The sequence below is a fragment of the Callorhinus ursinus genome, unplaced genomic scaffold (genome assembly GCF_003265705.2).
Source record: "Callorhinus ursinus isolate GAN/ISIS: 27379988/994484 unplaced genomic scaffold, GSC_fseal_2.0 scaffold1, whole genome shotgun sequence".
Classification (NCBI taxonomy): Eukaryota; Metazoa; Chordata; class Mammalia; order Carnivora; family Otariidae; genus Callorhinus; species Callorhinus ursinus.
Genome location: NW_027397063.1, coordinates 102303248 through 102325662, shown reverse-complemented (window position 1 = coordinate 102325662; position 22415 = coordinate 102303248). Strand labels below are relative to the sequence as shown.

The 22415-nt window shown below is 43.1% G+C and overlaps 1 protein-coding gene across 3 annotated transcripts in view; it reads left to right on the top strand.

The window, feature by feature from the left end:
* The window catches only part of MED12L (mediator complex subunit 12L), a 317920-nt gene that overhangs the window by 12143 nt on the left and 283362 nt on the right, over window positions 1–22415 (top strand). For all 3 annotated transcript variants that reach the window (XM_073898549.1, XM_073898547.1, XM_073898551.1), the window contains exon 3: window positions 20039–20143. In XM_073898549.1, coding sequence (XP_073754650.1) covers window positions 20039–20143 — 105 coding nt within the window. The remainder of the gene's footprint in view (window positions 1–20038; window positions 20144–22415) is intronic.

The window sequence follows — 22415 nt, the reverse complement described above, 5'->3', positions numbered from 1 at the left end:
AGTCCTGTGGAAATAAGAGGGAGTGACCCATTTTTTTGACAGGACCTGATAGAGGAGGAGATTTTTGAGTCCAGGACTTAAAGGATGTGTAGGAGTGTATGGGGCTGAGGATGCGGAAGAAAATTAATTTTGGGGAAGAAGGAGCAGCTTGTGCAAAAGGCCAGAAGGAATGTGGGATGTGCTCTGGGCTGTGGGCCTGAGGCATGGTGTGGGATACACAGCGGGGAGCTGGGCTGGAGAGGGAAAGAAAGGTGGGATCGAGTTATGGGGGCCTTTGTAGGCGTGTTGAGGCATTTGGATATTATAGTGGAGCTGGTGAGGTGCCATTCCAGGGTCTGAAGTTCAAGGAATGAGATTTAAAGTGACGCATGTTTGCAGTTTTAGGGGACAGTGGCTCTGAGGGTCATATTGAGGGAAAGAGACTTGTCTAGCTCGGGTCCCTGACATTCCATGCCTGAGGGTGGATGTATTAGTTTCTTGATGCTGCCATAACAAGTTTCTACAAGCCACGTGGCTTAAAACAATGGAAATTTATTCTCTCACAGCTCCAGAGGATGCAAGTCCAAACGCAGTGTTGGTAGGGTTGTGCTTGCTCTGGAGGCTCTAGGGGAGAACCCCCTCCTTCCTCTTCCAGCCTCTTTTGGCTCCAGCTTTTCCTCGGCTTCTTTGGGGCCCTCTCAGTCTGAGTTCTGCCTCCGTCTTCACCTGACCTTCTGTGTGTGTCTCTCCCTGGGGTGTGCCTTATACGGACACTTGTTACTGGTTTTGGGGCCTTCCTAGGTAGTGCAGGATCATCTCCTCTTAAGATCTTTAACTTAATTACATCTGCAAAGACCCTTTTCCAAAATAAGATAACATTTACAGGTTCTGAGATTTGATGTGGATATCTTTCAGGAGCCCGTTTTTTTTGGCCAATAGGGCTTGGGAAGAAAGAGGAGAGGATTTAAGAGAAGATTATTTGGGTGGCAGAATTGATAAAGTGGGTGTGTGAGGTGAGAGAGAGAGAGGAGTACAAGAATATACCAACATTTTTATCCGAGGCCAGTGGTTCCCAAACTTTGTGATCTCAGGGCTTCTTCACAATCTTAAACATAATTGAGGATCCCGTAGAGCTTTTGTTTACGTTGGTTATATCTTGATATTTACCTTATTAGAAATTAAAATTAAAAAATTTTAGAAGTATATACCTATTTAGGGGTAATAAACCAGTTTCTTGTAATTTTTTTTTGGGGGGGACACCTGGGTGGCTCAGTCGGTTAAGCATCTGCCTTCCGCTCGGGTCATGATCCCAGGGTCCTGAGATCAAGTTCTGCCTCGGGTTCCCTGCTCAGTGGGGAGCCTGCTTCTCCCTCTGCTGCCGCTCCCCCTGCTTGTGCTTTCTCTCTCTCTCTGACAAATAAATAAATTAAATCTTTAAAAAAAATAAAATTTGTTATGAACAATAACTATTTTTACAAACAAAATTTAGTGAAAAGAGTGGCATTGTTTTTACATTTTTGCAAATCTCTTTAATGTCTAGATTCTTACATCTAGTTCTGTATTCAGTCTGTTACAGTATGTTGTTTTGGTTGAAAGAGCTGAAGAAAATTTGGCCTCACACGGATCTGTTGTTGGGAAGTTCTTGGGAACCACAGAGGACTTGGACCTGGAGAGACACTGGCTCACACAGCTGGGTAGGAAGATTGATGGTGGTCCCAAGGCCAACAGATGTAGGGAACAAAATAGCTTGTTTAATATTTTTCAAAGGGTGGTGAAGGTGGGGATGGAGAGAACAAGATCCTTTCTGAATGTGTTCGATCTGAGATGCCTCTCAGGATTCAAGGTCAGGGTGTAATAGTAGCAGAAGCTAGGAATCTGGATTTGGGTGTGATACCTGTTGAGTGTGCAGAGAGATGGAGAAGCAGGCAGATTGAGGATGGAGCTGTTTAGGGCTTGTACATCCTGGACCCTGTCAGCAGGAGCTCTGAGGAGGGCACTTGTTAGGGGAATGGATATGGGGTGATGAGTGGCTCAAGGGGAGAGCTAACATTGGGTGAGGTTCCAGCTACATTGGTGGCCTCTTAGTTCAGCATTTTCTCTCCCCTGGACCTTTGCACGGGTGCTTCCTGCTGCTTGGTTGCCTTAATCTCTTTATCACTGCGAAGTGCTGTTTTCTCCTCAGCAACTCAACGCAGTTTATGTTTGATTTGTTTCTTATCTGCTCTGTCTCCCAACCAGTATAAGTTCTGTGGAGCAGAGACCATGTCCTTTTCATTCCCCACTGATCACCAAATGCCAGCCTAGAGTCTGGTATATGGTAAAAGTTAAAAACGTGTTGAAAGGATCTGGTAACCAGACAGTCATCTTTAGCCAATAGTTATTAGAAGCCTGGTATGGGGTACAGGGATGCCAGGGTGTGTAAGACGTGCTTCCTGCCCTGGAGGGACTGTGACTGGAGGGGTGACCCTCCTGTTCACTGGACAGTTAAAAGTTTCAGTGGGGTGTTGGGAACAAATGAGGGAGGGGTCAGTTTTTTTTGTAGGATTAGAAAAGTCTTTGGGAATGGGGGTGTTTTCCAGGTGACAAGGCCTTCTGGGCAGATGGTGTGAGCAAAGGCACAGAGATGGGAAATAGGACATGATCTTCAGGTAAATCGCAAGTAGTTCAGTAAGGAGAGAGTATATTGAATCTATAAACTTGAACACGTCTGTGGATTTTTGGGGTCACTGAAAGAGTAGTGGTGCTTAAAACTGATGGAGAGAGCAGGGGTATCTGCTGAGCAAGACTGACTTGCCTGGGGCCAGGAGATTGAGGTCCCCAGGGGAGTGACAACCTTATGCATAGTGTCCTAGATTACTGACTCTGAGAGAGGAGGGCAGGCAGGATTTATATGGGGCTCCCTGTTTATCTTGAGTTTTCTACAGGCATTTTCAGAGTCAGTTTTAATGTGCAAAGATTTTCCTCAGCGGGAGCAAACTTAGCCTTCAGCCCACATCCAGTGTACCACAGCTCAGCTATGCAAATGCTGCCTTGTTGTCAATTAAAATTTGGTAGAATTTGCTGCTTTCCTTTTCCAGCCATTTCATTCATGGATTAATCTAATGAGGTTGTTGAGATTAGGACCATTTAAGGCATTGGCAGCAGTGAAGAACTAATAAAAATGGTATTTTGTCTGAAGTGTCATTGGGATTTTTTTGCTAAGATACTGGTTTACATAAAGGTATGGAAGGCTCTATCAAAATTATGTCCAGGCATTGCTACATAATTTACCTTTCTCCTGAGTTCTGTGAGGAAGGTTAATATTGACATTTTTCAGTGTTTTGTTTTTGTTTTGTTTTGTTTTTAAGCTTCACATAGTGCTGTGTTAGTAGACAGTATGGAAAATATTTTGGGGGTCAGAGCTGTTTTTACTCCTTGGTGGGTTTTAGACTAAATGACAGCTCCCTCTTGGAAAAAAAAAAAAGATTCTTTATGAATTGGAGATAGTATTTACATTTTGACTACTCACATGAGCTTTGCTTTTAAGTTATTAAATAATCAAAATGTTTTTGAAGTTATATTTTCATTTACTTTAGTACTTGATGTATACCTCCCACTGTGCTAGGTGATGTGGGGGTGTAGAAAAGAAATAGAAGTCTGCTTCTGTCCCTCTAGAACAGTGCTTCTCAAAATATCTGTGGTGAGGGATCAGTTTTTTTTTTTTAAATTAATTTTCAATCTGTTGCAGACTGATAGAAATATGATTAAAATGACTTACTAGAAAAATACAGCTTGAATGTAGTGGCAATGTCAAATTGCTATAAAAGTTTCCAAGGACTTACTGTTTTTGCACCTTTCTTTTTGAGGGCCAGTGACAGTTGTGGACCACACTCTTGAGTAGCACTGCTCAAGAAATTAACATCTGGTTCACTGACACACACAAAACATTTAGAAAATGACTGACGTATCAATTTATTTTAAAATCGATGACTAATCCGTACATTCAGTACAGTGTGTAAGGTGCCACATTATGTCACGGTAGCCAGTGTTGTTTGTGTTGGTTATCCTGAGTGCTTTGCAGGTTTGGTTTTATGCCAGCCTCACAAACACCTCTAAGGTGGGTACTCCTGTCTCCTTTTTACAGGTGAAGAAACTGAGGCATGGGGTGGGGGGTGGACTTAACTTGTTTGAGGTCAGTTGGCTGCATAATGACGGAGTTGGAGTTGGACTTCTGAGCCTGTGTTTTAACTATTCTCTATATATAGTGAGGCTAAAAATGCTGCATGAGTTCAGAAAAGAGGATTGGAATGCTTTCACTGGAGGGAGTAGGGTGTGAGGGGCAGGATCTGAGTGAATGGGGACAGGTTGCGCCCTTTCATAAGAAAAAGCTGAAGGTCGGAGGAGCGGTGAGGCGCAGGGGAAGGGAGGGGTGTAGTTCCTCCGGAGGTCAGGCTTGGAGTCCCAGCAGGCTGGGCTGTGGGGGGTGGTGAGCTCATGTGGTCCTTCTGTCGGATTTATCTCACCAGCTCATGCCTAATAAATCTGGTGGGAGAGAGAGTGGAGTCGGGGAGGCTGCGAGGGTGGTGGCTCTAGTAACCAAAGCTTGAAAAGAGCCCAACCGATCAGGGCTTTACATAGGACTGGAGAAGAATTGGCAGTTGGTGACAAATTGGTCAAAGGCAATGAGAGGACTGTGGAAAATGCCCAGATTTTTTGGACATTGTTCAGCTAGGATGCCAGGTCCTGTTGCTTGAGGACCTCCAAGTGACACATTTTTGTGCTGTCTTCAGTGATATGCTGGGTACCTAGAATTACTTGATTACCAAGGGGAGTGAATAATGAAGACTCCCCTCTACATTCACCCTTTGACTTCTGGCCTCAAGCGGCCAGAAGGTCTTTGTGGAGCCTCAGTTTATACTGCTTGTCCCATGCCTTAGGTCTTGCCTTCGGTACGCACCTGTTTTCACTTCCTCCCGGGCCACTGTGGTGGTGGTTAATCACCAGAATTGCTTGGATGGTTGGCTAAGCTCCTTGGAAGAGGTGGGAATGAGCAAGCCTCCTGAAAATAAAAAGGGTGGTTGGAGTCTGAGAGATGTTAACAGAGGTTAGCTTTCAGACAACATTTTCAGAGGTGAACATTTGTTTTCTTGGCTCAAAGTTGTAGCCTGTTTCCCAGTAATTGACCTAAAACAAAGGCACAAAATTGCCACCATTACCAACAAAAAAGAGAAACTCCCAGTCTCTCTTCCTTCTCTTCCATGGAGGCAGGATGATCACCCAATTTTTCCTACACCCATTTTATCCCTCTCACCCAGTAAGTTTTCCTTTTTATGAATTTGCAGTTCCTTTGGTAGAAATTGCACAACGCTCCTTCCTCCAGGTGTGTGCCTAGTATGGGGTCAGGGATGTAATTAGGTGTGAGGTAGAAGGAAAAACAAAAGAAGTCAGGTTAGGGGGTAAGTGTGAGTCACTTCACCGGACAGTTAACTTGTGAGAACAGAAACCATGGCTTGTGTTTATGTTCTCTGCCCTCAAGTCACCTAGCACAGTGGGAGGCAGATTCCAGTACTAAGTGAAAAATATGATTTACAGGAGGAGTTTACCTGAGATGTGATCGCAATGCAAGAATTGTGTGGGACTGTGACTTACCTGAGCAATGGGGGCTTTAAAGAGAAAACTGTCTTTTGAGGCTGCCTTGAATACAATTTTGGGTGGGATAGACTACTGGACACATTCCTTTTCCTCCTTTATAATCATGCAAATCTAAAAGTTCAAGTATTTCTCTCTGGCAGTTTTCTTAGTTTTTCTGAGAGCTACATCCAGGTGTTTGATATTGGAAGATGACATGCATTTGAATATGATTTGAATGTGAATTAATGGGTACAATTATTTAGATAAGAGGGGAATAAATGTTAAGTATATTTAGATATAATTTGAATCAAAGACTCTCCTACTTTATTTTTTTTAAGGATTTTATTTATTTTAGAGAGAGTGAGCGAGATGGAGCAGGGGGAGGGGCAGAGGGAGAGGGAAAAGCAGACTCCCCGCTGAGCAGGGAGCCTGACATGGGGCTGGATGCTGGAACTCTGGGGATCATGACCTGAGCCAAAGGCAGATGCTTAAACGGCTGAGCCACCCAGGTTCTCCGACTCTCCCACTTTATTTATTTATTTTAAAAAAGATTTTATTTATTTATTTGTCAGAGAGTTGCGTGCATGCGAGCACAAGCAGGGGGAACGGCAGGCAGAGGGAGAAGCAGACTTACTACTGAGCAAGGAGCCCAATGTGGGACTCAGTCCCAGGACCCCAGGTCATGACCTGAGCTGAAGGCAGACACTTAACCGACTGAGCCACCCAGGCGCCCTCCTGACTTTCCCACTTTAAAATAAGGAGGGACTGCTTGTCTCACCAGGCCACTTATGGGTAGGGTGAGGGCTGTTAATGGAGAATTGACACCTCTAAAAACTGCATATATTCAACTCCTTGGTGGACATTTCCAACCACTTCATTGGAGAGTTACTGAGTCCCTGGTCATGTGTATGATTTGGGCCTAAGTGTGCTGGCCATACAAAAGATCTATAATTATAATGATGATGATGATTCGATTTTTAAAATACTTAGTGTGAGGGGCACCTGGCTGGCTCAGTCAGTGGAGTGCGTGATTTTGGGTCTCGGTTGTGAGTTTGAGTCCCATGATAGGTGTAGAGATTACTTAAAAATAATAAAATCTTAAAAAAAAAATAACGTAGTGTGTACCTGTTACTATGCTGAGTACCTCACATGATTTTCACCTTTTCTTTAAAATGGGCATGTGAGGTAGGGGGTAGGTGTGTCCATTTCACAGGAATGGGAGCCAGGATTCCAATGTAATTTTGTTGGAACCACACTAGTCTCCCCAAAGATCTCATTGTTTTGGGGAACACATTGCATCTGCTGGGGGCCTTACCCTCATATAGCCACTTAACCTACCTCTCAGCCTCAGTTTCTTACCTTGTAAAATGAGGACCTGTCCTGTCTAAGCCACTTGGTTCTTTAGATGAACATGAATGTGCTGCTTAATGGCCAGCGAGTGGTAGTGTTCTTACTGTGGTTTTCTTGTCTCTTTTTTGCCTGCTCCTCTGTACAGGTGTAAAGGACTTGCTGTTTTGTGTTGAGCTCATCTCCTTTGGTTTCCCCTAGGTCCCCCCAGTTTCTGATTGATGGCCTGCAGGTGTGGTTTGGATGGGGTGAATATTAATAGCAATGTAGATGAGGGTGGATGTAAAGAGCTGAGTTACAGAGTGGCTTTGATGTAAATGTGGCCGTGGTGTTGGAGATGTTGGTGGGGGTGGGGGAAATGCTGGGTGGCCTTTAGGGGAGTCTTGCTCCCTTAAGTTAGTTTGGCTCCTGCCTTGGCCCTCCTCAGGAGGCTGGTGGCATTTTGGCAGCAATGGGGGGGGGGCCCCCCCCCCCCCCCCTTTTTTTTTTTTTTTTTTTTTAAACTTCTCAGCCATTATGTGATACCTTAATTAGAAGAGACCCAAATTAATCAGTCCCTATTTCTGTGGTGTGGGAGGCCGGCCAGGGTGTCCACTTACGCAGAGCTTAGTGATACTGTGGTAGACTTCTCTCAGCTATTGTAAACTCTGCAGTGGTGGTCCTCTTGGTGCTGCCAAATGGCTTGAATCCTGATGTGGCCAGGGCGGGGGGTTGGAGGGTCTTGCCATGGGGATAGAGCAGTGCTTCTCCTCTCACTTTCCCTACGGGTATGTATGTTTTAGTTTCCCAGGGCTGCCAGGACAAAATACCACGGACTGGACAGCTTCAGACAATGGGAATTTATTTTCTCACTGTTCTGGAGGCTAGAAGTCCTCCCCAAGGCAGGGCTGCACCTAGAGGGCTCCAGGGGAGGATCCCGCCTTGCTTCCTCCAGCTTCTGGCAGCCCCAGGCATTCCTGTGCTTCTGGCGGCACAGCTCCCGTTCCGCTTCTTGCTCGCCTCCCTCTTTTCTCCTGTAAGGACACCAGCCATATTGGATTAGGACCCACCCTCATTCAGTATGACCTCATCTTAACTTCGTTATATCTACAAAGACCCTAGTTCCAAATAATGCCATATGCACAGGTCCAGGGGTTAGCCCTGACATACCCACCTACAACAGTGTGCCTACAGGGCCTGTCTCTGGATCCTTCTCTTCACGTTCCTGGTTGGTCTGGGACTAGATTTTGCCTTCTGGGTCCTGGCTCAGGAGGCCCTAGGTGTCCAGTTTGGTTTTCTCAGGAACTTCAAGCTAGCAGCCATCTCCCTTTTCTCCTGTTTTCTTCCACCATTTCCTTCCCTGGATTCTTTCTGGCGCCATGAAAACCTGCACAAGGCCCTGCCATCTGAGATCTCCCTCTACCCCATGACTCCCATTTTCCCATTTCTCTCCTCTTTCTCTAAACTTTTCCAGAAGCATCTTGTGTGCTGTCTCCTCCACCTCCCACTTCCTCTGCTCCTTCCAGTCTGGCTTCTGCCTTCGTCATTCCACCAAGACACCCCTCACTGAGGTCACAGTGACAGCCACATTCCCCGCGGCACTTACTCATATTGATCTTTCTGTTGGTGAAGCCACGTCTTCTCTCAGCTTCTGAGATAAAACATTCCTGGTTTCCTTCTCTCTTCTCTGGCCATGCCATGTCTCCTTGAAGGCTTTTCCTCCCCTATCTGGCCATTAAATCCGTACTGCATTTTCTGTGGGGTCTGTCGTAGGCCCTTGTCTCTTCTCACTTTACCTTCTCCTTAGGTGCTCTCAGCTGCCGCCCCAGGCCTCAGTTACTACCTATACACAGACAGCTCACAACTTTACAGCACCAGCCTAGACTTCTCTGCATTCTAGACTTGTATATTTAAGTGCCTATAAAAATATTTTGTCTCTTTTGCTACCTCAAACTTATGTTTAAAACTGAACTTGTGGGGCGCCTGGGTGGCTCAGTCGGTTAAGCGTCTGCCTTCGGCTCTGGTCATGATCCCAGGGTCCTGGGATCCAGCCCCACGTCAGGCTCCCTGCTCAGCGGGGAGTTTGCTTCTCTCTCTCCCTCTGCTGCTACTCTGCCTGCTTGTGCACTCTGTCAAATAAATAATTCTTAAAAAAAATAAAACTGAGCTTGTGATCTGCTCCTCTTCCTTCCAACCACCCCCCTCCACTGTCCCCTAACCCTGCTTACCCTATCTTAAGAGATATTACCATCCCAGAAATCTGGGGGAATTTCTCTCTTGACAATCTCATTTGTCATTTCATCCAACACTTCAACAAGAAGTCCAGTTGAGTAGCCCTCCTAAGTAGCCCTTTATATTTCCTCTCCTCTCTACCTCTGTCACCACCATCTTGGTCCTAGATACGATCATCTGATGTCCTGACTCTCAGGAGAGTCTGCTAACTAGTTCCCATCCCTTTGCCCCGTAGTCTCCCATTTAATCTGACCTAAAACTCCAATTGGTTGTCCACACTGCAGACCTATTCAGATGGGATGATGTCATCTCTGCATAAAACCCTTTACTATTCTTATGATAAAGACAGAAGTCCTTCACTTGGTTCATAGTACCCTGTGTGATCTGTCCCCACCCATAGTTCAATCTCTGGTCACACCTGAGTCCCTTCTGCTTCTGCATGACAGCATTCTTTCTTTCATCTTTTCAATCCTACAGGCTTTATACGTGCTATTCCTGTCCATTCCTGTCCCTCTTGTTAGGCACACATATACCCATGATTGCTATCCCTTTCTGATGCATTGACCCTTTTATCATTATGATTTGCCTACTTTATCTTTGATAATGCTTTTTATCTTGAATTTTACTCTGTCCGATATTAATATAGCCACTCTAGCCCTCTTAGGCTCATTGTTTGCATGGTATTTATCTTTTGCCATCCATTTACTGTCAACATATCGTCTTTAAATTTATTCTAAATTTTTATTTTTTATTTTATTATTTTTAGTAAACTCTCTGTCCAACATGGGGCTCAAACTTACAACCTCAACATTAAGCATTGCATGCTCTCCTGATTGAACCAGCCAGGTGCCCATCTTTACATTTAAAGTGCAGCAGATAGTTGGGTTTTGCTTTGTTTTTTTAAAGATTTTAAATTCCAGTGGCACCTGGGTGGCTCAGTCGTTAAGCGTCTGCCTTCCGCTCAGGTCATGATCCCAGGGTCCTGGGATGGAGCCCCGCTTTGGGCTCCCTGCTCAGCAGGAAGCCTGCTTCTCCCTCTCCCACTCCCCTGCTTGTGTTCCCTCTCTCGCTGTGTCTCTCTCTGTCAAATAAATCTTTAAAAAAAAAAAAAAATAAAATAAGGATTTTAAATTCCAGTTAGTTAACATAGAGTGTACCATTAGTTTCAGTCATACAATATAGTGATTCAACACTTCTATACAACACCTGGTGCTCATCACAAGTGCACTCCTTAATCCATCACCTATTTCATCTGTCCCGCCACCCACCTCCCCTCTGGTGACCATCAGTTTGTTCTCTATAGTTAAGAGTCTGTTTTTTGGTTTGTCTCTCTCTCTCTCTCTTTTTTTTTCCCCCTTTGCTCATTTCCTTTGTAACTTAAATTCCACATATGAATGAAATCAAATGATACTTGTCTTTCTCTAACGGGCTTAACTTTGCTTAGTATAACACTTTCTAGTGCCATCCATGTCATTGCAAGTGGCAAGATTTCTTTCTTTTTTATGGCTGAGTAATATTCCATTCTACCTACCTATCTGTGTATACCACATCATCTTTATCTATTCATCAGTCAATGGAGACTTGGGCTGCTTCCATGGGGTTTTGCTTTTTTATGCATTTTGAAAATCCCTGTCCTTTCATTGGAATCTTAGTCCATTAACATTTAATTATCATTTCATTAATAATTTGATATGGTTGGGTTTAGGTATAACATTTTACTATTTTTTTTCTGTGTCTCGCTTTCTTTTGGATTATTAAATCATTTCTTATAACTTTAATTTACCTATTGATATTTTAGTTACTCCTCTTTATGTTGTGGGTTTTTTGTTTTGTTTTTTTTTTTTTTTTTTGGTGATTGTTCTAGGAAGTATAATATATATCCCTAACTTTTCACCATCTTAGATTTAATATTGTACCACTTTATGCAAAATGTCAACCTTACCTTTATAAGGTCCTCCTCTTAACTTAGTTAACTCCTACTTCTCAGACAGAGCTCGGCTCAAAGGCCACTTCTTCAGGGAATTCTTGTCTGATTTCTGAGACTGTTAAACCCCTATTATGTGCATCCTGAGCAGGTGGTGCTTCTCCTTGGGGGCATTTATCGCTTGTAATTTGCTCACTGTGGAATCCCCAGGACTTAGCACAATGTTGTATATTTATTTATTTGTTGGTTGAAGGAAGGGGAGCCCTGAGTTGTGGTTTGAAGAAGGCAAAAGATTTCATGATAATGTACTCCAGGGGATGGGAAAGGCATTATGTAAGGCTTAGAGGCTGAAAAGATGATTTATGTGGAGAAGAACATAATACTCAAGGGTAGATTAAATGAGTTAAAATGTAAAAATAAAATATAGCCCTAAGTTTTTATAACCGTAACCACCATTTATAGAGCACTTAATACGGGCCAGGCGCTGTGTTAAGCTCTTTGTACCTTTTATCTTACATAACCTCAACCCTGTTGAGTTACTCTTGCCTCCTTTCAAAGGAAGCAGCTGAGGTATGGAGAGGTCAGTTGCCGTGTTCCCCGCCGCAGGTAAGGGCTCTGCCTTCAAGCCCAAATCTGTGTGATTTTAGCGCTTAGGACGGAAGTGAGACTGAGAGGTGGAGCTTGATTGTTCAAGGCATCTAGTGGCTGTCTGAGGTAATTGTGTTTTGATTTGGAGCCACAGTTAGGTGGAGGGACGGCCTGCAGATATCACTGAGGGTTTTGAGGGGGTAGTGTTAGATGCTTCCATTCTTTAGCCCCTTCTGGGGAAAAGAAGGAACAACGTGGAAAACCGTCTGAGGCTTGTGAATAAGGGAGGGCAGGAAAGAACACTTGTTTGAGGAGGATTCATCAGGGCCTGTGGGCAGGATAGATTCAGGTAAAAATCTAAGCAGAGGAAGGGAAATACATGGGGAGCAGTGGCCAGGGCCCACTGTGATGGCAGCTACAGTTTGGAGAGGTGGCTGTCATATTTAAAGGAACAAATATGAGACATGTTTTGAGAGATGTGTAGATAGAATTGGTTAGGGATGAGGAGAGAAAGATTATTCCCCTATCTTCTGGGTCATTTATATCTGCCAACTGTAGGTGTTGCCTAAAGACCATTAAATATATCCATGCTGGGGATTATCACAGCTTCATTTCTCAAACTGGGATCTGCAGACATCCTCAGGGGTCTGGGAGAATGCTCTTTTCAGGGAGAGTTGGGCAAGGCTAGGAAAAATAGTTATAAAGCTGTTTTTAAAAATTTGGGTAAGACCATAGCTAACTTGTCTGCCTGACTAGCACATAGAGGGACATTTTTCTATTTCTGTGGCATTATCATTTCTGGTGGACATTTCTGTCGGATCATTGAACAGTCATTGAGCTAGTGTGTTAGACACGAGTAGGTGACTAAAGAGATAGGGCATGTCTGCACATGTCCTGTGGGTTAGATGAGAAGTCTGGAGGAGGCTAAGTATGTGTGTGCTTGCATATGTGTGCATCTGCATATGTGTTTGCATGCATTATCTGCTTTTGAAAAGGTCATTGAAAATTGTCCTGACTGGCCCACAGACCCACCAACCTACCTACTTACCTACCTTCCTTCCTTCCTTTCCTTCTAAGGTTTTATTATTTATTCATTTATTTATTTAGAGAGAGAGAGCACAAGCAGGGGGAGGGTCAGAGGGAGAGAGAATTTCAAGCTGACTCTGTGCTGAGTTTGGAGCCCCATGTGGGGCTTGATCTCATGACCCTGAAATCATGACCTGAGCCAAAATCAAGAGTTGGATGCTTAACCAACTCAGCCACCGAGGCACCCCCTTCCTCCCTCCCTCCCCTCCTATTTATTTGAGAGCACATGAATAGTGGGGGGAGGGGCAGAAGGGAAAAAATCTTCAAGCCGACCCTGCCTGAGAGCAGAGCCCAACTGGGGACTCCATCTTAGGTCCCTGAGATCATGACCTGAGCTGAAACCAAGAGTCAGTCGCTCAACTAACTGAGCCACCCAGGCAACTCTTTATTTTTTTTCTTGAGTGAGAAAGAGCTTAACCAGTTTCCAAACTAGCATCAAAATGTTTTCACTTTCCCGGTGAAACATTTTATTGAAATTAAAAGATTGCTTTGAAAGTGCTCCAAAAAATAAGATTATTCTATGAAGTTCAAGGTAAATGTGTGAGATTTATGGATGCATTTGGAGTTCACCCAAGGCCCTGGAGATCTAATTTTTGTGTCCATATAGAATACAAAAATGCAGAGTGAACCCTGGCGTTCTGTATGAACATGGGACAGTTTCTAGGATTTTGTTTGTCTCTGGATACCTGTCTCCCGAAAATTGCTTTAAGGCTTACTATTTTAGTAGAAACCAATGACAAGAGGTGTGGGAGTCCTCCTTTCTCCATGTTGAGGTTACTTTGGGATCGGCTCTGTGTTAGACCTGTTGAAATCCATCTGCACCGTGGTCTAGTGTGTGCTGCCCAGGGCCACCTGCGAATTTATATTCTCAGCCAGCGTTGTCTCTGGGCTGAGTAAGTATTCGGTCTCACATATGTGTACACAGAGTTTTGCCCTTGAGGGTGTTGATGATAAATACATTTAAAACTCTGAATTCATAGGAGCCCACCTTCCCTGCAACAGTTCTTTTTTTTATTCCCCATGTTGTACAAATGTGAAATTGTTCAGCCTTTTACTCAGGGGTCCTTTTCCTGGAACAAGAGTTGGCCCTGCTGATCTAGTGCCCAGAATACAGGCCTAAGAATGAGACCCTGATTAGTGGTTGGGTGCACTACTAAGTTTTTGGGGATTTAGTTATCTCACCTTTGCAAATGGGCAAAGTAGCCGCTGATGGTGCTTTTGTAAGAATCATTGATTCGGGGTGGCAGAGCCAGCGTAAATCTCAGTAAGAGCCATTGTTAGAATTTTGGTGGTTATCCTCTTATTTAGAAAAATCTTTGAAGAGGTTCAAGGCTAGTGCAAGAGGAAGCTATTTGTGTCCTATACAGATTCTGGCTTGGGGATTTTAGAGGCATGCTGTTCCAAAATCTGGACTCTCTCCCTTCTATTTTTGCCTGATTAGATTTGGCAAAGGCCTTCAGAGCAAAGCATCATAAAAATTTGTTGTTTGAGTCCGTGTAACACACGTTACTTCTTGTTCTGCATCTCTTATTGCTGCCGAATGCCTTTAAGTATCCCCATCCTAGCCCATTTTCCCCAATTGGGGTCTACAGACATCCTCAAGTCAGAGAGAATGTTTTTTCTTTAAAAGGGGTCTGTTGGTACATTAGCAGAGTGTGAGAAATACTGGCTAAACAATAGTGAACAAACACCCTGGAATTTGAATCTTAGTTTTAACTCATTGTTTAAATTCTAGCCATTGACTTTCACCCTTTTCAGAAACTTTTGGAAATAAACCACCAGGGTGCATAGTTTGGTTGTGATGCTTTGAGCTTTATTCCCTTTCCCTTAGTTTCTCTAGGAAGCTGACCCAAAGTTTTGTATCAGTAAACTTCAAATACAGGTGACTTCGAAGCTTCGGTTTTGGCTCTGTTTGATTCCTGATGTAATTGACAGTGGCCTTGGTGTTCTTACTCATTGTGGGTCTGTGAGAAGCTAAAGGAGTAAAAGAGAAAACTTCATGCACTGGTTTCCTTCCAGGATATATGTGTGCGGTGTGTGTGTTTGTGTGTGTATGTGGGGGGGTGGGAGTAGCTTTGTATTTGTGCCTTTGCAGTGGGGGAAGGGAGATGTGGCAGAGAATTCTGACCAGTCTTTTTTTGGACATTTTCCTTCTGATGGTGAGTGCAGCACTGATGCTGGGCATGGAAGCCCTTGTTTTTAGAAAACCACAAACTCCAAATCTTTATGTCAGTGTTTCTCAGTGTGTGGTCTCTAGATCTGCATACTTGGTAAGTTGTTAGAGATTCAGATTTTCAGGCCCCACCCCAGACCTACTGAATTGGAAATTCTGGGGGTGGGACCCAGGAAGCTGTGTGTTTTACTAACCCTTCAGGGGATTCTGATGCATGCAAACGTGTAAAAGCCCCTCCTGAGGCCAGGGTCTTTTTAGTTTCTGAAATGGACACTTTGTACATCTGAGTGCTTACTGGAGCTTCAGGTTATCCCTTTCCTGAACCAGAAACAGGACAAAAATGATAGCAGTAATACTAATTGCTGACTATTTTCATATAGCATGGTGGTTAGAGACCATGGATTCTTTGGAGTTCTTTATCATCGTATGATCTTGGGCTAGTTAACCTCTCCGCCTTACTTCCTCAGCTGGGATGTGGAGCTGTCCCTCTCTTACAGTTCAGGAAACTGAAGGACAAGAACAGTTAGAAAAGTTGCTTAGAGTCACTGTTCCCTGCAGCTGGAGGTTCATATTTGGACAGCTTGATTGCAGACTCTGGGCTCTCATGCACGGCTCTGCTCTCGTGTCCCTCCCGTGTGCATTTCCATCGAGTTCTCCTCCAACCTTGCCTCCACCTGTAGCCATGTGTCCCATCCCAAAGGCGGTGGGTGGAACCGGCACATCCGTTGTGTTGTGTCCCAGCAGGGGCAGGGCTCTTGCTGACACTTGACCATATGAAACTCAGTGCTTCCTAAAGTCAGAGCTTCTGGGTCCCCTTGGCAGAAGCAGACCTCTTCAGGGTAAAAGCTAACCACCCCCATCTTGGCGCCCAGTGGGAGCATTGTGGAAGCCTCTGGGCGTTGTGTTGATTGTTGCTGTGGTTGTGGTGTCACGACCATTGAGTGGGCAGGCCCACGTGTGCTAGATGGACTCAGAGTGGACAGTCGGGCGCAAGGGAAACTTGCATCCCACTGGGCTGTCAGATGTGCCACATCTAAATCTTGTTATTTTCCCTTTCTATTCCAGGTGGGAATGTTCACCTATGATCTCAAAAGTGTTTTTTTTTTTTTTTTGCAGGATTTTAATATACATTTGATATGCACTGAGTTTCTGAGGAATATAACTTGGGTGTTAATATATTTGGAGATTTATTTTATTAGTTTTAAACTTTACTAAGAGTTCACCTTTTCAGAAAATTTGTATCATGCTGTTCTGGCCTTTTTTTTGGTTTAAATCATTATTATTTATTTATTTGAGAGAGGATGGGCATGAGCACAGGGGAGAAGCAGGGAGAGGGGGAGAAGCAGGCTCCACACTGAGCCGGGAACCCGATGCGGGACTTGATCCCAGGACCCTGGGACCATGACCTGAGCTGAAGGCAGATGCTTAACCTACTGAGCCACCCAAGAGTCCCTGTTCTGGCCATTTGAAATGGCAAGAGAACACACATGATGTCTACATTTGTAGTGACTTCACTGTGGTGATTCAAGGAACAAACCTAATTTCTTCATGTCTCCTAGGGCCCCACTTCTCATTTTAAGTGCCCATGAATTACCTGGGAATTTGTTGCACTGCAGATTGTGACTGGGGATTTGCACTTGCATAGTGATTGAGATTTTGCATTTTTAACAAGCCCTAGATGCTCCCACTAAAACTTACTTTAGAAAAAAATTTTAGAGTGAGGGCATTATATTGATTTTTTTTTTTTAAGAAAATACTGGTATCGGATAGTTACTGTTTATGAATTTCAGACTCGGGTAAAGGTATAAAATATATTTTTTCAGGATGGTGCATTGGGTTAGATGGGGTGAGAGCTCTGGGTGATTAGGAAGATCTATTATAAATACAAATGGAATTACAGACCCCACAGTCAAGAGAGAGTGATTCAGAATATGTTTATTATGTTAATTATTCAAAACAGGTTATCATTCACTTATTCTTTCTTTTCTTTTCTTCCCCCCCCCCCAAGTAGGCTCCATGCTCAATGTGGGGCTTGAGCTCATGACCCTGAGATCAAGAGTCACGTGCTCTACTGACTGAGCCAGCCAGGCGCCCCACACTTATTCTTTCAACAAATATTTATTGAATACCTACGTATGCTCTGTGCCAGGCACTGCTCTGTGTGCTTGGCATGTGTCTATGAACAAAATAAAGATCCTTGGTTTCATGGGCCTTACCTTCTAGTGGGGGAAACTATACATTGTAAGTAAATTACAGGGCATTTTAAGTGATAAGTGCTATGGATTATTGGGAGATTAGGAATGCTGGTGTTGAAGAGGACAGGGTGAGCAGTTCCACTTTTAAATAAGGCCATCAGATTTCTCATTGAGAATATGAAATTTGAGCAAAGGCTTCAGGTGGTTATGTAGTTGGCCATGGATACCAAGGGAAAGCAATCCAGGCTGAGGGAACAGACAGTACAAAGGCCCTGAGGCTTGAGGCCATCCAGCGGGCATGCTTGAGGAACTGCAAGGAGACCAGTGTGGCTGGAGTAGAGTCGGCTAAGGCAAGTGTGGTTAGGAATGAGGTCAGAAAGGTAATAGGGGCAGATCACACAGGGCCTTGTAGGACATCATAGGGCCTTTGCTTTTTACTCTTGAGTTGGGAAGTTAATGCAGGTTTTGAGCAGGAGTAATATGATCTTATTTAAGTTTTAAAAAGCTCCCTGTGCTGCTATGTTGAGAATGGCTTTCAGGGGGCAACAGTAGAAGCAAGAAAATCAGTTAGGAGTCATTGCCGTGTCCAAGCATGAGATGATGGGGGGGCCCTGACCCAGAGAGGGCATTGGTGGTGGTGGGAAGGGGGGTTGGATTCTGGATGTATTTTCGTGCAATTTAGAATGCAAGATAAAAAGTTCTCACAACTCAAGGCTTCCAGCAGTACCTGTGTGGATCTGTGACCTGTGAGGAAAATCTGATGTGGTCGACAAAGTAACCATGGTTCTATGTTCTTGTCCTTCCGAGGAGGGTGTCTGTGCACGGCATGCAGGCATGCCTGTGTTTGCAGGGCACATCTCTCCGGGCTCGTGGTTAGCCGTCAGATACGCTGAGCCGCTGAGGTGGAGTACCTTTAGAGAGCAGAAAGTGAAGGAACTAACTGGTCCTGAAAGCCTCACACAGCTCCCCTTGATTAAGCCAGAACGTGTTTTTAGTAAAAATATATGCTGTTAATTAATGTTTCTTGTAATACTCTGATGGTGAATCAAAGATAAAAATTCAATTTTCTCATCCCATTCCCTTTCTGACTCCATTCGTCCCCCTTCTTTCGTAGACTCCGAGACTATACAGAAATTTTGTTAGCACACTCGCTTTATTTAAGTTGACTGACACCTTTCTGATTTCAAATATGCATTATGTAGTTTTGCCCTCGATTTTCAAATAATTAATTTGGAAATGTGGGAGCAGTTTAAGATCTGTTGATAGGTGTATGCAGCTCATTTTCTGTGCAGGTCACGATTTCAGTGACCTTCGTGCTTGGAGGAGACTTGATTATCATAGAGCTAAACTTCCTGTAGCGGGGTCTTTGGAAAGCATGCCAAGACAGTGGCTTGCCAAGATGTTAGGTAGAGTACACACACAATTTAGTAAAGTTACATGGCACGTCTCCAGGAGACCTCGGCTCTCAGCCAGGCTGACCTTTCAGGTGCTTATATGTCATAAACTATTTTGTCCTAAGGCTTCCTGCTTAATCACAGCAGTGATTTTGATCAGTTGGGTTTTTTTTTTTTTTTCTTCATTTTACACTTGCAGCAATTCTTATGAAGACGAAGTACATATTCTCATTCTTGTGCTGTGGCTAGCATTACCCCAGTGGTTACTAAGACCTTTTCTTGGCTTAGAGTGAGGGGGAGCAGAAGGTAGCTTCATTTACTCAAACCTTTCCCTTTTATTCTTTCAAGTCTGTATTTTAAGAACTGTGATTTGGTTCCATAGCTGAATGATTTGGACAGGGCAAAGTCTTTTTTTTTTTTTTTTTAGCCTTGGGCTATTTCTAATGTGTTGTGACCTTGGGAAGAAAAGTTCTGTATCCAGTAGGAGATGTTTTTAAGGAGAGTATGAGTTGTAGCTATGTATTTTTAGACTACATTTTCATATGGCATTTGTACTTTGGTGGCATGGAGTCATGGAAATTTCTCTTCCTAGTCATGGGTTGAGAAGACAGTATTTCAGTGCTGGCTCTGTCCAGTTACTGCACTAGCTTAGTGAGCCTCATTCTTCTTATCTGTCAATGGGTGTGAAGATACATGCTTACCATTTACCTTATAATTTGGTAAAGATCAAGTGACCCAAGATGTATGAAAGAATTTTGCAAGCCCTAAATTTCCCTTCAGATGCTGCTGGTCATGGTATTGTGGTAATCACAAAGCTTGTGCCTATGAACCCGTTGTTTCTGTCCTTAACAGAACTTAAAGTGGAGTGAGCCATTTTTCCTGAACATAAATAAAATAGAGATGTGTATAGGGGCTGGCAGGGAAGGGAGAGCCCAACTATGGGGTCTTTAGAAACAATTCTAGTGTACAAATTCTATGACTTTACGTTTCTGCGTGTGGGGGGGATTTTTGCTCATTTTTTCTTTTCCCGACTTATTAGTTAAAAATTTGTAAACTTACAGAATAATTGAGAGCATAGTATAATGAGCACCCACATACTCTATATTTAACAGTTAATATTTTGCCACATTTATTTTTATCTCTGTACATTTGTGTATTGGTTTTGTGTGTTTATTTACTTATTTAAGATTTTATTTGTCAGAGAGAGGGAGAGAGCGTGTGTGCACAAGCAGGGGGAGCGCCAAGCAGAGGGAGAAGAAGCAGGCTCCCTGCTGAGCAAAGAGCCTGATGTGGAACTTGATCCCAGGACCCTGGGATCATGACCTGAGCAGAGGCAGAGGTTTAACCGACTGAGTCACTCAGGCGTCCCTGTGTATTGGTTTTAAATATTCAATTTCTGCTCTCTCTTTGGTGTGTGTTCCAACAGTTCTACAGAGTATAGCATAGTCGGTCATTACTGAGGCTGTAGTATGCTGGGTAAAGTTAGAGCTTTTATAATCTTTCTGATTAATTGATACCTTTTCTTGAACAGGATGAACTTACTGCTGTGAATGTAAAGCAAGGCTTCAACAATCAGCCAGCCTTTACTGGAGATGAACATGGCTCAGCCAGAAATATTGTAATTAACCCATCAAAGGTAATGCAAATTGTCTATTTCCTAAAACTTCTGAAAAAGTGTGTGACACCCTGAAAAGTGTGTGTGAATGTTGATAAATTAGTGTTATTTAAAACCACAATCCATATTCAGAATTCCCCAGAATACCTTGTATAATGTCCTGCCCTAGGACCCAATCAGGGATCATGCATTGCATTTGGGTGTCTTGTCTCTTTCGTCTATTGTAATCCAGCACAGTACTGCTCTCCGCCTTTGCTCATGTTGTTATTTTTGGGAGAGGGAGGGCTTTCAGAGCTGCTGTCCAGTTACGCCTTTTTTTTTTTTTTTTTTTTTAAGATTTTATTTATTTGAGAGAGGGAGAGAGTAAGAGAGTACAAGTGGGCAAGGAGCAGAGGGAGAGGGAGAAGCAGGGAGCCTGATGCGGGGCTTGATCTCAGGATCCTGGGATCATGACCCAAGCTGAAGGCAGATGCTCAACCGACTGAGGGACCCAGGTGTTCCCAGTTATTTTCTTATATTCTAGTCCTACATTCTAGATTTGTCTGATTGTTTTTTTCCTGACAAGGTTCAGGTTAAATATTTTTGGCAAGAAGACTACATTGCATATCAGAAGACATGCAGTGCCAGTTTGCCCTGTTATTGTTTATACTACGTTTGATGATCGGAAGGTAGTGTCTGCTGTCACTTTACATTGTAAAGGAAGTTATCTTTTCCTTGTAGTAATCCCTCCAGGGTGATACTTTGAGACCAAATGAATATGCTATTCTTCAATACAGTCTTATCTTGTGATTGTATCATCAGTTGATAATGCTTGCTGAATGAGTTATTTTGCTGGTGGTTGCAGAATGCTGGTTTTCCAGTTGTCATTTCTCATACATTTATTAGATGGCATTCTTTTGTAAAGGGACACCTCATTTTAAAATTTATTTTATTTTTTATTATTGTTTTAAGTAGGCTCCATGCCCAATGTGGGGCTTGAACTCACCACCCTGAGGTTAAGGGTTGCATGCTTTACCGACTGAGCCATCCAGGTACCCCAAAAACTCCATTTTTCTTTTTTTAAAGTAATCTCCACACCCAGTGTGGGGCTTGAGCTCAGGACCCTGAGATCAAGAGTTGGATGCTCCACCCACTGAGCCAGCCAGGTGCCCTGACATCCCATTTTTTAGTATCGCTTTGAACTCCAGGACTCTTTAAAATTTGATGTATCATCTTTTCTCTTTTTGATGTTTAAATTGTCTCTCACTTGGCCAGGGGGTGCCTTTAACCTATTTCTTGGGTGCTTTCGACATCCCCATCATTCTTTGAGCACTTCCTTACCTTTGATAAAATAACATATTCAGATTCATGTTCTTTCTGTGCACCAGCCCAGATCTGGATGCTTGGCATGCTCATTGCGACTAGAGTATCATAACTTCTAGGTCCTTTCAGTGGACAGAGATGGGAAACAACATAGATTTGTTTTTTCTCTTCTCTTGTCTTCTCTCCTTTTGCTTCTTTCCTTGCATCCATCTGCCAGTTCTTACCCAATACCACAGGGTTTTTTCTCTTTTCTGTTCCATCTTTTTATCTCATTTCTCCCAAAGTGAGAACCCTGGCTTTTAGTAAATTCAATATATCTATTTATTTACTCTTTTTTAAAATACACGTTAAAAAGTTCCAGAATAAACTATAGTAATGCTACTCCAACAACAAAATTACTGTGGAAAATTTATAATTTTCCTATTATACTTTTTGTCCTTAGACTAATGTTCATTAAGGGTATATAGTCAGAATGTTGTGTTAAAAATTTTCTTGAATCTCTTTCTCTGTGTGGTTATGTTAATAATTATAGGTAGAATTATTTGCTTGTTTATATTCTTTTAAGGTTTGATTTTCTCATCCTTCTTGAGTTATTTTTATTTTCTGAGTTTGAAGTATTTTTATTAAATTGAAAGCATTATACAAATGAAATCAAACATACAAATATACTTCCTTCCCCTTCCCCAGAGCTAACCATTGTCAGGGATTTGTGTGTCATTTAAGATCTGTGTGTGCACATGTACACAAATGTACTTGATAATTTGCTAATCAACTGCAATATGTGAACAATGTGAAAGGAAACAGCATTTTCTACAGATAACCCCATAACCAAACACAGTGTTTTTAGTTTTGTCTTTTTCCAGTCTTCGTGTACTTTTTTTTTTTTAAAGATTTTATTTATTTGACAGAGAGAGACAGAGCGAGAGAGGGAACACAAGCAGGGGAAGTGGGAGAGGGAGAAGCAGGCTTCCCGCTGAGCGGGGAGCCCGAT